At 39.4% G+C, this 16,730-nt stretch overlaps 2 protein-coding genes across 2 annotated transcripts in view; both read right to left on the reverse strand.

The window, feature by feature from the left end:
• Positions 1 to 2,083: 2,083 nt before the first annotated feature.
• Positions 2,084 to 6,688, reverse strand: pheta1 (PH domain containing endocytic trafficking adaptor 1). Its single transcript, XM_035657870.1, has 3 exons — positions 6,560 to 6,688; positions 5,929 to 6,040; positions 2,084 to 5,137 (listed from the first exon to the last, which is right to left on the reverse strand). Exon 3 carries the CDS (start codon positions 5,094 to 5,096, stop codon positions 4,218 to 4,220), a length of 879 nt encoding a protein of 292 aa, XP_035513763.1. The 5' UTR covers positions 5,097 to 5,137; positions 5,929 to 6,040; positions 6,560 to 6,688; the 3' UTR covers positions 2,084 to 4,217.
• Positions 6,689 to 9,166: 2,478 nt separating this feature from the next.
• The window catches only part of prr16 (proline rich 16), a 14,200-nt gene continuing 6,636 nt past the window's right edge, over positions 9,167 to 16,730 (reverse strand). The window contains exon 3 of the mRNA XM_035657776.1: positions 9,167 to 11,033. The gene's annotated coding sequence lies outside the window, so the exon portion shown is untranslated. The remainder of the gene's footprint in view (positions 11,034 to 16,730) is intronic.

Here is a 16,730-nt window from a genome sequence, read left to right on the forward strand (position 1 = left end):
TTCCGCTGTCAAAAAAAAAAAGAAAGAAAATGCCGCGACCAGCTGTGTCAACTCCGAGGAAACTCGCAAAACGGCTTCCGGCTTGGTCTTTCAAAATAAGAGACGCGCTTCCGAGGCGCCATTCACCAAGGTCTGATGAACCCACTAGGGGGCCCCTGTGTTTAGATAGCAGTAGCATATTATCCTGCTTTTAAAATGAGGACAACATGTGCACAACATGTCACATTACAGTCACTGGCAATTAGATTCTTCATGTATGAAAAGAAAGTCAAGTACTGGTCAAGTAAAAATACTCAATATGCAAGCAAAAAGGGCCCTGTCAGGGTTATATTATTATTATATATTACTTTATTATTGTTACTGATGCAGTTTAATGATGTAACTTGCTATGGTAGAGCTAATTTTACACAATTTATATACTTTTGAGTGGTTTAACTGACTCAAAAACAATGCATTTTATGTTTTAAAATAATTTTGTGTAATGCACAACTGTGACTCACTGTAGCTGTTTTATTCATGGAGCATTAAAAAGTCAAATATCCACACTGCTACAGAATGGTTAATTAATTTGACATATAATTTATGCATGCAGCATATCACTTGGAAAAGGCAAATATTATACGCCTCTTGCTTCTTTTTGTTAAAGCTCTGTAGCTTGAGTGGTTCAACAATGGCAATTTTGGTTTCTTGGAAGCTGTCAAATTCTTTGCATAAATTATTGTTTGATTTCATAGATATGCTTACATTTGTTTTGGTAACCTAATATTCGTCCAATAGTAAATTGCAGAAAGCTAATTTAGCCTAGTTTTCTTAACATACAGGCGTATGGAATATGTTCTTGACCTCACATATTTACATACTTATCTTATTATTACCCCGTTCATATCAGTGAGAGTAGGTTACATAACATCTTTCTGTACAATGCAATGCAGCACCATGAACTGCAGCCTCCAAATGGGTCATAAAGTTGAATCAAAACCTCTCTGAAACAGCTTCAACAAAAAATGAACTTTTAACCTTCATGACAGTATTTATTTTATTTAGTTTATTATTTATCATTTTGACTAGATGAAACTGAGTGTATATATAGGTAAATTTAAACGTACTTTTATGTTGAAATGTCCACACCGGAAGTAGTTTCCTTATTCTCTGAAGTTATTCGTGCTGTTTGCAGGCAGCAGCCCTTTGGTCAAGTATGGTATGTGCAAGATGCAGAAGCTGTCCAGACTCCTTCAAGAAGTGTTCCCTGATACTGTACATGTAGTTTGTAATCTGTGGATGTCTGTCACTGCTTTAAAGGGATTTCTACTGTGTCACATCCATTATTACTGAAACATATATCCTAAACTTTTTTTAATTTTTTTTTTACAATAATTCCTTAAAGTGATGGAGCCTAACACAACACACGTGGATTAAAGGATAGAAAATATATATAGTAGTATGATAGTTTCCTGCCAGTGCAACTCAATATGTTACACTAACCTGTGTTACAGAGAGACGACCTCTTTTCTATTGATTGTTATGGCGGTTTACCAAGTGCTCACTACATAAGATGAAGAGGAGAAGTTGAAGCACACTGTCCATTTGGGTTGACACTATAAAACTATTTTTTTTTTCTGAGTTTGCAGGTTTTTGCCTCTGGACGGTTTGTTATATTCACCTGTCCCTCCAGGTGTAAAGTATTGATTTCCCTGCAGTCAAAGGTTTCAGACTACTGTTTAAAATTGCTGCACAGCGACACCTGGTGAGAGAGAGACTGAATAGCACTAAGAATGTGTGTGTGTGTGTGTGGGGTTTCATAAGGCCAGTTCAGGCATTAAATTAACTCAGTGGATCCATTTAACTGTAAAAATGTGTAATGAATGTGTGAGTATAAGGTTTTTATTTACGACTGATCTTTAACCGCTATGTCTGTAACCTGCACATGATGCGATGCACTGGTTATATCTGATACAACACGTACCAATGTATTGTGCACTGCCCCTGCTAAATAAACATAAAATGAAAATAAATAAATAAAGGATAAAACATCAAATTCCTCAACCCCAACAGATACTGTCATCACAGAAAAACTGTTCACAAATAACGTTTTAATATACTGTTTATTGAGTGGTTTACAATAAATGCATACATCTTTTCAGGACAATGTGTTACATATATTGGTTATTTAAAATAATGATCATATTGTGTACTATGACGTTGAAAAACCGTACTACAATTGTAGAAGTCAATCGAAAAAAATTATTATTGTGCATTTAGATTGCATTCTTCATTTGGCACTTCTGCATGAAGACAGAAACCATTATCACTTATATGGTTTATTTGACACATTCACAAATTCCTTTAAATATTATTGTACAAAAAACAGACTATTGTCATCCGTAATGAGGATAATGCTCTTCTGGAGTTAACAAAATTGGATTTACAACAATAATTCTAGATAATAGGTGTCAAAAGCAAACCGCCTCAATACTTTCGTTCTGAAAAAATACAATCCACACTGTACCGCTTCTTCCCACATTGTTGTGTAATTGTAATGATAGTGCTGTGCATTGATGCACACTGAAGTAACTGAGCCATTGTCAAAAAGTGATTGCACCCAGATGAGCCTTTGCAAGAATGAAGAGGAGTACAATCAAAAAAAGAAGCAAAGTCAAAGCCTGCCATCACTGTAGTCCTATGGTAATGGCTGCAAGTGCAATATAAAGATAACAGAAGGCACATATAAAACAAAAATGTAAACGTCTATGAGATTGGATGAGCAATCATTTTAAAAAAGCCCATATTGCAGACTGCTGGTGTTAATTTCCAACATGGAACAGTAACTATTTATATACAAACCAGGAGGTTAGATGTAGACACACAGTATAGGCCTCTAACAGTTACACTCATTCAGTAACTTTTAGGTTAACCAGCTTGTAACAAACAAACCAAAAGCATGACCAAATTAAGACCATCTGATGTGAAATGATATGAAATGATCATAATAACAGTGACATGTGTTAACTCCCGTAGATTCAAAGATATTTATGGAATACAGAGTCAAACGAGAACTAAGTGACAAGCATTCTTATGACACAGCCTCATCTGGCCGCTGGCTAACAAGAGCTAAAAATACCAGCGTATTGCTCTGAGCAAGACATCCAGCACCCACTACGGTCCCCGGTGACTGTCGAGAGGATGCTCTGACCCTAGCAACCACAAGGCCTCTGGGGTGAGATGTGCCCCTGTGGGAGTACGGAGAAGAATGTGGGCTAGTTAGTGCCCACCCAACAACCACGTCTTATCCCGGGAAAATTCTCTTTTCTTTACAAGTCGACATATTAAAGTGAGCTTAGGAGTTAAAGTGGTTTGAGTTGCAGGAAATGTTTGGATTTATTTATAGAGATTTAGATTATACATTTTTAAAACTTGTAAGCTGCTCGTTGTCTTGGTGCTCTTGCCATTAGATTGTGAAAAAAATCTCATCAACTGTACAAATTAATTTTGTTTTGTCATCCGGAGAGGAAAGCTTAGACATCATCAGATATAAAGCTGCTAGATTTTCTGTTCCCTCGCCACCGTTAATGTCACTATAGCAACCTGATCCATGTGGATCTGTTTTGTGCAATGACTTTAGATCAATACTCATGTGGCCCTCTTTATTTCATAACATATAATATATTGCATATAACAGAAAACATCCTTACCATCCAGGGCTTGTCCCTTCCATCAGAAAGAGACTTAACTGTAGTGATTTTAGATTTAAGGTCCCTGCAGCTTTACAGAAAAACAATTGTACATGCACATTTTGAAGTGAATATTGGCAATATAATAATAGAAAAACCTATTTTTCAGAAATCTATAAGGCTGCAACTCTTTGCACCTTGCAAGAAAAACTGACAATGAATACCATTTTAAATACTGTATTCTTAACATTTTGAATTGTCCTTGGCAAATGACACTGTGGAAAAAAGCATATTTTGGGTTTTAAAATGTCTTGGATTGTTCAATGGATAGTGTTAATGTTTAAGACAGATTGATTCTCCTGTGCCAGACAAGATCTGGAATCAGTCTAAAATGTTTGTTTTTTTATTATTTGGTTGGTGATAAGACTGCAATTTGCAATTAAGTCTCAGTTTGCTCTCCCTTCTGTTGGGTCTGAAAGGCTGTAACATTGCAGAATGTTGAGGAAGGAATGATAAAACTGGAAAACGAGGTGATCCACCTCCATTAGTTCACTGGCTCTGTAGCCACTCCACTCTTAGCTCCTCCACCTCTCTGCCGTACCAGTCATGGAGTTTGGAGAAGCAGCCGGTGCCAGGGGAGACGGGGCTTTCCAGGGATGCTCCTCTCCTCCTGGGTGGCACTGGCGGAGCCCTCACCCCATCAGCCCCAGAACCAATCACAGTGTTACTCCCAGAGTCCGCGCAGCCTTCCCAGGCCACACAGGAGGACGCTGCCTCAATGGAGCCGTTAGCCAAGGCAACTGCTGGTTTACTCCATGCAACTCCATTCTCCTTGGAGCACTCAGAGACGAGCTGCGCCTCGTCCTGGAGGCTCTTCTGTGCGGAGAAGGGGACTGACATGGGAGGGGCACTTGATGATGATGATAAGGAAGATAAAGATGATGAAGAAGAGGATGCTCCGGACTTGCACCGTGGCACCTGGTTTCGCCTGGAGGACTTGGGCCTGCCCTGCAGACCCCCACCTCCTGCAGCCTCCTGGATCTCCTCCAGCTGCCTCTCCAGCTCCTTCACCACCAGCCTCATGTAATCGAAGCTAGCCCTCGACAACGCTTTTACCCATGACTCCATGGCTGCTTGGTTCTCAGCGGCCATCTTGTACACCCGCGCTTTGGCACAGTCAAACTTGATGGCGAAGGCGAACTCCTCGGCCGACTCGCACAGCTCCACGGTGCATCCTTCGAGGACGATGACCCCGATGGGCTCTCGGCTGTCGCGCTCCTCGAAGTAGAAGAGCATGTTACCCTTCAGGACAAACCAGCGCCGGTGATAAGCCGTGTTGCGCTCCCCCTTTTTGAACAGGAAGCCTGTCTTGTCTGGCGGTGAGTCACAGGTGGCGTAGTGCGCCACGCTGCGTTCGTTCAGCTTCATCTTCTCCTCTCCTCTTTTTCCTCAGTCGATTCTTTATTTACCTGAAGAACATTGCAGAGACAGGTCATCTCGACGGTAGAAAGGATTAGTCCACATTCGAGAGTCTACGGCTTTCCCTTACTGCACCAGCAGATTTGTGCTCTCTCTGCTTTAATCGGTGCTAATTGGTGTTTTCTAAAAGAGAAGCACCACAGACTCTTTACTCACTCTGCTACACGACTGTATACTTTTAGTTTATTGACAGGGTAATATAGTAATAATAGGGATGTGAGATGTTTTTTGCTCAATCATTAGCCAATAGTCTACGTTCTCGTCTCCTGTTAAAAAGGAAGTCAGAACACTGATCCACTGTTTTATTTCTGGACAATTTATTGAGGCTTGCCAGTCGGACTTCGACCTCCATTCTCTGGTCTCCTCCCCTCTGAGCCATCCTTCCAGCCCTCTTAGCAGTACTTTTACTTTTATTTTACCTGTCGCAGTACAAGTGCACAGACAAAGTAACCACAGACCTGCTGCCAAAGTTAAACTTTAGAAGAAATACTGCATAGACGTGACCCACTGCAAATGTACGCCAACTTATACAACAGGGAGAAACTGTTAGGTTATACTGTGTAATCACATGTTCAGCTGTGAACTAGGGCTCAGACTGTGTAAACAATAACTAATCCAGCTTTAATCTGTTTAGAGGGAAGTATTTAAGTTCAAGTTAGTGTAACTTCATCACCTCATTTAGCACAACTTGTTTGTTTTATTGCTGTAAACACATCTGACTTAGACAAATAATAATAATAATGTCAATAAACCACACATCTAAAAGTATGTTTCTACTTACGTGCTCCTCATCTCATATCCAGCTGACATCCACCACTGTCCACCCATCACATCTGGAGCTGACATTTCAACATGTCCCCCAACCTTCTTCAGTCTTTGTCTCTCCAAATGAACTGGGGGAAAAAAAGATTTAAAGAAAGTTTTTTTTTCACTCCACAACTGTCAATAACACCCAGACTGAGTGAGAGAGAGAGGTCCGTCGACGTCCAGTCAGTCTCCGATAAGAGAGGCTAACAGTGTCTCACACACAGGCTGTTTATTTCTTTCCATCCACTGCGAGCTAATCTCGTGTGGGGACGAATGATTCAGCCTCAAGCGGTCGCCGTATGGCTGGTTAGTAACTGCGGCTTGCTCACAAGCTTTTGACAGCTCAGCAGTTTTTCTACAGTAACAGTTCCCGTAACACAAAGGACAAAAATAAACCCGAATGAACGCTGTCTGAAAGCAAAGACCGTCCCCTGCCAACTAGCTTCACGCATTCAGCCACTTTGGTGAATACCAATGGTCAGCCAGCGTCAGCATTTGCAGCCCTCCTACCCGCTGAGCACTAGCTAACACTTTAGTATCAGTAAGTTAAAACTCACAGTTTATATCAGCGCTGTTACAACTAGCTGGCTGTTACTCCGTATTACCTGCAGATAAAGACCCCCTCCTCTGGTCAGGCGGACGATATTCCCGTTGTTTATTTTTCCCCTTTATCTCTCTTCCTCCTGTTTTTTTTTTTTTTTTCCCCTTCTTCTTTTCTTCCCTGTCACGTGTTCGACACGGAGGGTGCATGTTGGCCCGTATGCGGTCAGCTTAACCGGGCGGGGTCATAGTTCCAGCTCTTCTGTCGTCCTGGTGAACCGTTGCCATCCGGATGCGCGGTGACTTAAAACATGCGCACCCCGTCTTTGCCCTTGGAAAGGTGGCATTTCGGTACGGCGGCTACACCTGCATGGATGGACTGTGGATGCGCCCTCTGACAGAGCGGACAATATGTTTTATTAACAATTATATTGGAATATTAGAGATTGTGAAAAGTATTGTGTCTCAACTGCCTCTGACAGTTCTGACATATACCTTTATTGCTCTATGCACCATTACATTTGACTTGATTTACAGCTGATGAAACTAATTTAAGGAGTAGAGCACAACACAATAAGAACAAAATATTATATTTTTCTGACATTGTAGAGACTAACAACTTATCATTAATGTTAAACCTGCACAATACCACAGAAAACTTGAAAAATGCACGCCAACAATGTGTGTTGTGTGTACAAGTCTGTGCCCGGGGGTCTATTTGTCAATGTTGTTCATTCAGACTATTACTAGTATATCACTAATACATTCATTATAGTATGAATATAAGCTTTGAGTCAGTTTGTACTGCTTTGGCAAACACTAATGCCAATAATAATAATTCCACCTAAGAAACATTTTGCTTTTTCCCCTCAGAAATGACTTGCGACCTATTTACAAGACTACAAAATACATGTTTTTCTTGAGTAATACCTGCAGAGCTAAAATGATTTATTGATTAGTCGACTGACAGAAAATTAAACTATTAAACTACTTTGATGTATCATCAGTTGTTAAACATAAAAGCCAAACTGGTTCCAGCCTCTTAAATGTGCTTTTCTTGGCCTTAAGTAATCATAACCTGGAAATGATGGGGACTTTTTACTAGTTTCGGACATTTTATAGACCAACAACTTATCAGTTAATTAAACAAATAATTGAAAATAACTGTTAGCTCTAAAAAGAAGCAATACCCAAATTCATAATTTTACTCACTCTACAGGAGATATAGCAGCAAAATGTACTAAGTATGTGTAAGCCAGCAGAATTTCCCCTTTCAGTGTTATATTATTGCAAGTTTCATCTTTACCTTTATTGTCCCTAAATGGACATTCATTCTGTAGCCAGAACACCAACAGAGATGAACATAAAACAGAATTAAATACATTAAAAAGTACAGTTATATATTATATCAGTGGAGTGTTTCTTACTGATGTATGAGCATGTAATCAGCATTTAAATGCAGATGAAGAAATTAAAAATATTTACAATCATTTACTGTAGTTTAATCTCTAACAATCCTATTGTAGACAAAGTCTCCTTGATATTTCATCATGGATGGATTGCTGAATGGGTCGGCCCAGGGGCACAAGACACATGACGTGAACTGTATGGTCTAGACCAAAAGTGTCCTGATGCCTTCTGCTATGATTTGGTGCTATACAAATAAAACTGATTTGAAGTTGAGTATTTGCAGGTACAGAGTGTAGGCTGATATTGATTTTGTGATTATTATGTCCAACATTACTAAAATAATTCCAACCAGCAACAGAACTGTAATATTAATGTTAAACCTGCACAATACCAGAGAAAACTTGAAAAACAATGTTTGTTGTGTATAGAAGTCTGTGCTCGGGGGTCTATTTGTCAATGTTGTTCATTCAGAATATTACTAGTATATCACTAACACATTCATTATAGTATGAATATAAGCTTTGTGTCAGTTTGTACTGCTTTGGCAAACACTAATGCCAATAATAATAATTCCACCTAAGAAACATTTAGCTTTTTTCCCTTAGCAATTTTCTTTCTATTTACAACACTACAAACAGTTTTCCAGTTTTACAGTCTTCCTATAACCATTTCACTTCAGAGCTGACTGACTTGCTCATGGATACCAAGGCAGTAAGCTAACCATGTACTTTTCCTGTGCGCATTTTCTTGGCAGATTCGTCCAGTCTTAAGACCATCTCTCTGTCCTGTAGCCTCCCACCGCCCTGTTACTGTAACCACCCTGCTTCATCTTTAAGGCACTGAGCTGCTGGCTTTGGCCTGTGTTATAATGCGTGTGACCGTGACAAACCGCTGTGAATTCATTGGAATATCTTCTGGAGACAGCCGATGGTGTTTAGCACTGCCAGCCCACTATCTCGTCACACTAATCTTCAATTAACTGATGCAGCTGCTGATGGCATTTAATGTATTTTCCTTTCTGAAAGGTTTGCTGACACTGTTTTATGGTAACTTTGATTAAGCGTGATACTCTCGCAGTCAGTTTCATTTCCTCTGTTTGACTTGCAGTTCACAGAATCGTGACATTCTAAAAGATGGATTTGCAACACAGAATTTATAATGCAGACTACAGACATAAAAAATCAACACTTGCTGTACTTGACATAATGGTTCAGTACATAAAATACACACAGACACATATTAAGTGTAAAGTGTTTACTTCTCGCAAGTTATTTTCCAACAGTTTGTGGACACACACAACAAAATACCACTGACAGCTTCTTCAGACATTCCAATCATCTTTAAAACGGATTCTTGATTGATCCAGAGTTTGGTCATGAACTCAGTCTCTGTGTCCAGTGAGAACAAAGAGGTGGCGTTTACGAGTGTGGTGCCTCCAGTCTGAATGTGGAGAGAGGCTGTGTATATCAAAGAATTTGTTGCTCTCCAACGTATATTTCTCACTCTTTCATTGATCCAAAATGGCCTATGAAAATACATGTTACATATATTAATATTCTTCCTTTTTATTCTATTTCTTTATTTTTTATTTTGCACTTGTAAAGTACTTTGTAATCTCCAGTTTTGATAAGTGCTATATAAATAAACTGTATTATCAGTATTATTTAATTACCAATAACTCATTGGCTTAAGCAATGTGGTAAAAACCCAGAACATTTATCAGGTTTAGTGGCTGCAGAAATAACCTGATGGACATTATGTGAGAAATGAGAGGGAATACTTCTTAACTTCTTAAATATTATGGAGAGCAGAGCACCCTGCATGTTGAACCCACCAACAGACAGCCTCTCCACAGAAATGCATAGAAAAACACAGTGATGTCAGGACAAAGTGAAAAGTCAGTCATGCATTCATTCAGCCCCATGCCTCCCGTCTGATAAAGCACATCTAGGTATTTGGTTTACGCCATTTATCTTCTCTAACTTACATTTTCTTTCTCACATTACATCCCATTCTGTAAAGTTTTTTGAAGTGATAATACTGAAGCACTTGTTGTTCATCCACACAAACACTATCCCGTTGCTGTATATAAATAACTCATCCTGCTATGCCCCGCTGAAAAACATGTACCTCGAGGGAATGTCAGCTCTCGTCAAAATACCTCTCAGTCATCCAACACAATATCAAAAATATCATCTCTTTAAATGTTAAAGTCTCTGTAGAAAAATGCCTGAAATATATAGATATCAAACATGTACATGTATATTTGTATACAAAGAAAATTTGATGCAAATTATTACTTCTTCAAGGATCCTTTAAAGCTGTAACTATGCCACTATACTGTATCTCTGCATGTTATTGTGAAAAAAAACATAGCTTGCATGGCACCAGTTGAGCACATAGATTTCGATGTACAATGAACTTAATGTCTGGACACAGATCAGTGACCACATCACCATCAATTTCAAACCATTAGTTTTTCCAAAAATACACTGTGATTGTGCATACTGACATAATATTTTCTCCTTATCTGCAGTCCAGCAGAGCTGCGGTTTGCTTGCAGGCAAAGACCTGTCGGGCTCTCCAGACACAAACAATTACAATTCTTAAAAGGCAAATTCCATCGGTTGAGTGGAGCTATTGATTCCCATCTGAGTATGCACAGAATAAAAGTCTGTGTAGACATCAATCAAATACTGGCTGACATCATTTCACCCCATCTTGTACCTCTTCATCTAAACTTGCCTCTTTACTTTTGATGATAGGGTTTCAGCAGCATTCTGAACTTTATTTTAACAATTCTTATGTAACAAAAATATCACCTCCACAACTATAAATGCATCTATCTGTATGCATGTACATACAGTGAAGACTTCCTCCTTCCCCAGTTTCACAGCAACATTACCCTGGCACAACTGTGCCCGGAGGTCGCTCAGTGCTCAAAAGTCAAAGTAAGGATTTGTCTACATGATCTCGTCTCCTGGTGGTAGAGCGCCAATAGCGCTTTATGTAAAACAAAATGTTGATGCTTGGCTTCAGCTCTGGCTCCTCGCTCCCTGACTGACCAGGGTCAATCAGGGTATGAAACAAGCATCCCTTCCACTTGTATCTCAAGTATCTCAATGGGCCCTGCAGAGGAAAAAGAGGAAACACATTAGTGTGAATATCTGACTGCACAGAGGAGAGCCACTTGACACAGCAGTCACAGCACCAACAGTCGCTTATCACAGAGCAAAATGAAAATACACCAAGGTATCACTGCCCACACACAAGCACCCAGACACGCATACACAAGTCATCAAAGTTAATAGGACTGAGCTGTCTAACAAATTTTCCTCTATGGATTAAAAAGCCTTCCCTTTTGTGAAAAGACAATTGCTCAACCTTGTGTCTCTCCTTAAATAGCTTCTTTTTTTGTGTGTGTTTTCTAGTCAAGACTGGAGTGGTTCAATGAGCAGAGGACCCCATCTGGGTCATTTAGGCTCTTACAAATCTGATCCTGTTGTTGAGATATTGTGTACCTTCCCTGCGTAAGGTGCAGCTGATGCCTCTAACTTTCAACGATCTCCAAAGGAGCGTGAAATCTTCCTATTAAGTTTGCTTCACCCCCAAAGCTTGCACTGAGCCATCTCAGTCCCTTTTCTCACACACATGGCTGTATGTACTCATGCATGTCTTTTTCCACTCCCATTCACCTTTAAACACAGGCACATGTATCCCCTTAACATTAAAATGTATGCATATGAGTGTGCGCACACATTTTGACAAGGACAAGGACACACACACACATGCCCACTCACTTTCCCACATCATGACTTTGTCTGAGTCACAGATAAAGAAGCACCAAGACGAGCCAGTATCTATGCCCAGTGTGCACCAGATTTACTTTTGAATGCTCTGATGTTTGGCAATGTAGGTCATGTCTATTTTGTATTCTAATGAACTTTGCATACAGTATCTCGGTTACAGATGTAATGCATCTGGCACACAACACCACAATTATTCGGCTTTCATTTTGTTTAATGCTTTTCTCATAACATTTTCATTTTCAATGATCATAATGAAATGTGGTCGATTGAGGGGAACAAATAAATATTATAAAATAAATGATGCATGCAGAGTGGGGATGAGCAAATAGACAACTGTGTCTCTTGGCAGACTATCACCACCAACAATCAGACGGAGAAACAACAGCTAATTAATATTCACTGGCAAAATGTGTCTCACTCTGACACATTTATTGAGTTTTATTGCACACTATGCACTTGCCAGGTTGGAAAATGAGTTGAAAACAATACAGTCAGTACAAGCACTATAAGCACACATTTGACTATTGTGTTATAAGACAACAAATCAGAGTAACAGGTTAACATTTACAAATGTAACTGTAACAATCTAACCATTGAGCTCTTTGAGATTTTAAATTAATTATGGAAGCAGCAGGTTTACTTATTAACCCAATTAAATGAAATGTTGCACAAGTGACAACAGCAGGACGTGGGGTTGAAATTAAATGGAGGAGCTACTGTACACAGTAATTTATTAGTGACTGCATAACAACCAGGAGAAGATCTTTTAATTCAAGGTCATTTGTAATTCAAAGGTAAGAAGTGAAGGATAGACAGAAGCTGCTGCAGCTCTGCAAAGAAGAAGTCAGTGAACTTTTTAATTAAATATAAAAAACGGAAATAATGCCAGATATGTTTGCTGTACAAAGTGTCAGATATGTTTTAAGAATAGATACCCCACCCACATGTATATACAGATACATGTGCACAGAGAGATTGTTATGCATACAGCTGCTGCCGAGTGGGAGTGAAGCATCATCCAAGGGGAGAGGAAGAAAGAAATAAAGACAGAGAGAGAGAGAGAGAGAGCGAGAGAGAGGTGGGCTATGAACTAGAGCTGTGAGCTGTAGGGAGTAGGTCAGTACAGTTGAGTCAGTCCTGACTCATGATGGAGGCGGTGAAGATCCACCTCCTCCCTGCCCATTACAACTTCATCCTCAAGCCTGGAGCACTGGAGCTCAGATAGCCATTACAAAAACAATAAAAAACTCCTACACCCATGGTCAGCGGAGCAGTGGTTTCTATGTTACAGGAACAATATAACGATATTAAGTCATGGATGTGTTAAACAATGAACGATACGAACACATGAAAACAAGAGCTGGTCAGCCAGTGCAAACGTCAAAACCGCTTCTCCCACCTCCCGCTGTGGGTGCACATTAATGTCTTTCCAACACTCAGCCCACTGAGGTGGCTGTAAATGTTTAAACTGATTCATGTAAGATAATGATCTGAATATGCAATTTGAAATACCTTTTGACTGCATATTGGAAGAATATACGGGAGATTATTTCTCTTATTTAGATCTTTTATTTGGGCTTTTAAGTGGTTTGTGTTTAGACAATATGTTTTATATATTATATATTTATATTATACTGTATACTTTCTTAAGGTTAGTTATTGTTATTTCACTAGTCAAAGGTCATAAAAAACAACTATAGACCTTTTTCACAGCAACTATTTTAACATGAAATAGTAGGGTAAACATAGGTGTGTGTCAGTGACACTCACTAAAGTTAGGTTCCATTTAGTCCAACAGTGAGCCAACATGCACAATAACAGCACCCTGACTCTGTTTGACCTGAATGGAACAGAACCTTTATTAATATCATTGGTAAAATGGCTGGTGTGAAAACGTCTATTGGGAGTTGGATAAGGGACATTTGGACAGTGAATGTTATTATCAAAGCTATTATAATTTGCGTCTCATCTCTAAGTTGCAGCCTGTACCCATCAGCAAGGTCTTTTTTCTTGTTGCAGTGACTAGTCAACACAATTAAATAAACTTACAGACATCAGATTTAACTTGGTAAAAAACATAGAGGGGAGCAAATACTTTTGAATAAAACTAAAATAAAAACTCAAACACTTAAGCTTGGAAGATCATGCGATGCCAGGTCCACCGTGTCAATTTCCCTCGTTTCACTGAATAGTGCATTAGATAGTAAGGCAGTGCTACAGGAGCAAAAGCCCTCATGAGCTGCATCTATTGATGATACTGGCTGCACTCCATTCTGTAGCACACTGCTCCATTCAGCCTGAATGTGTATCTGTGTGTGTGAGCATGTTGCTGCCAGACTCATTAGTCTCCATTAATACAAGGTAAATACAGCGAATGTTCTGCACTGAAAGCAATCATCTTGAGAACAAACATGCATCCACTTATGCTCCTGCATAGTAGCAAACACAATACAGCCAAAACAGCATGAGCCCCCCACTGCATTAATTTCTTTATCACTCTATCTCTCTCTCTGGCTCTCTTCATCACACACGTCCCCCCTCTCTGTCCTTACCCCCCACTCTCTCACTCTTTCTCGTTTTTCTCATGGTTGAATATCCACTGATCCCTAATCCAGACGCCGATTTTAGATTTGTAAGGCCAGCGAGGTCATACATTGGATTTAGTCATCAGTGCGTGCTGTTTCATACCCTGATTTTCTCAGCCTTAACCTCCTAGCTTCCCACCCCCACAATCCTAAACACACACATGATATACATATAACTGTAAATACTGCTTATATAACATCCAGCCACCTAAGCACACGCAACTGCTACCACACCTCTTTACCTTTCTGACCCCTTTCTTCCTTTATTAGTTTGTTCTCTTTCTCTGTTTATCATAAAAAAAAATATGTACAGCAGCATTCCCGAACTTTGTCAAGTCTAATGTTGGTACAAAGGCTATCTGAGGCGGTACTGTTATCTCCTGTAGTCTAATTCGGCTAATTAAGGGCATCGCTGGGAGGAAGGTGCTACTATTCACATCCAACTCCAGGGTATGCTGTCTCCACAAGTCTGCCAAACTGACATGTGCTTTTACACACACCTATGTGCGCACATATATGTGAACTGTGCACAGACTTACACGTATACTTACCGTAAAGATTTCTTAACACACTCTGAAAATTATTTCAGACATTATTTTGAATTTCAGCCACATGCACACTTAGTTTGCACACACAGAGGAAACACAGGCTTTATTAAATATGCTTCTTAATAAAAGCTAATAAAGTGGAGAATAACTGCTCAGATAGACTGAGATGGTATTACATTACTGCTGATTTATATTTCTTTAAGGAAATAGTATCCAATACTAGATGTATAATAATAATAGAAGTATCCAACATATTTTCTGCCTGATTCTCTACTCAGAAGTAAAATTGAATTGTCCCTTTAGTCTCATATCACATCATAGTGGGGGGCGACACATAATGGGAGTTGAGTTGCTAAACATGAATTATACAACAACATGATATTCAAGCTTTTTCAATTAGAATTGGCTGTAAAGTTATCAGTAGACACAAATCAGACACAGCAATTTTGTCATTTAAGACCTCTCCCTCCTCACCAGCCCCCCATGTCACTCTCCTCTCATTTTCTGTTCCTTCTTTCGCTCCTACAGTGTGACGCGTCAGCAAAATGGGACTTGTAGAGACAAGAGGTGATGAAGGAAGAGGAAGCATGAACTCACATGTCTGTCTCACAACCCTAATTGCTTATCTAGGCTTGTGTGAAGGTTTAGGTACTACCTGTCTGAAATGACTTTCACCATAGAACAGCCTTTATTCATGCATATTAAAGGTCGACTAATTAGTCTATTTTCAGCGCCGATAGCATGTTTTATCATTATTGGAGGATCTTGGCTGCGATAGTAGTAGGTAATGTCATTGTGTGACCTGACATCATTTATATTTAAATATAAGTTAAATAACACAGCTTTATTCATAAATGATAAGCATGATAAGGATGCTGGTTATAGTATAGCATCATTAATGCATTAGACTGACTATAACTGCTGCTCTGCCTAAAGCATGCTGTTTCTGTTTTGTGAGCAAGCCTTAAGTGCAAGGCAGAGCAGGAAGTGTGAAAGGAAGAGCAAAGAACAGCGCTGAAGGCTTTTCTCAGTGGAAGAGATGTTTTAACTCTTCACCTGACTAGCTTCTGTAATGTAACTATATTATATTATTCGTTGATCTGATCTGTTGAAGTTAGTTAGTGATAGACAGTGATAGACAGATGGCTCATCCAATCACATGCTGAGTTTTTTGTTGAAAGTGCCTGCCCTTTTCCAAAGTTTCCAATTAAGACGCCCCAGATAGTTCCGTATAAAAACTACCCATCACAGGCAGGTTATAGAGCTAAACCTGAAGGAACATCTGATTTTACACCAAGGCTAACAAGTGGTATTCATGTCTGGCCTGTTTTCAGTTTTACACTTGGTTCACGATACAAGACAGGCAAACAGGGAGAAAGACCAATTGCCCTTTGGGGAATTGGTTTAGTTCAACGTAAAAAGAAACCTGTTACTTTACTTACCAATTTGTTGTTCTCTCTTCCAAATATTCCAGCCACTGAACTATCTATTCGTGCAAATTTAAGGATCATACACAAACATTAATGTTTTGAAAGAGAGGCAGTTAACAATTTAACGGGACGCACAACAGAAGTAATCCTGGCCTGTCATAAACCACAGAACAGCACATCGCTCATAAATAGTTATATTCCAATGATGTAATCCACCAAATCACACTTTAGGATGTTTTCTTACTAATGATTAAATTTGGAGTGGTTCATGCAAAAGTAGCCCGAACAGGCAGTTGCAGAAGTAAATCATGCATGACAACACCAGAAACTCTGACTGATGTTGATGTGATAAAGAGATAATTCACTTTTTAAATAAGATAATTAAGTTAGCTTCTTTGATGCTGCTTGATTCTGTCTGCTGAATTATATAGCGTTTTGGCAGGGGTTATTGACC

Source organism: Morone saxatilis, unplaced genomic scaffold, assembly GCF_004916995.1.
Source record: "Morone saxatilis isolate NCDOM2014 unplaced genomic scaffold, NCSU_SB_2.0 Contig16, whole genome shotgun sequence".
Taxonomy (NCBI): Eukaryota; Metazoa; Chordata; class Actinopteri; family Moronidae; genus Morone; species Morone saxatilis.

What these genes read in the sequence shown, in the direction of transcription:
- pheta1 (XM_035657870.1), bottom strand. Translation starts at nt 5,096, where the DNA reads ATGAAGCTGAACGAACGCAGCGTGGCGCACTACGCCACCTGTGACTCA.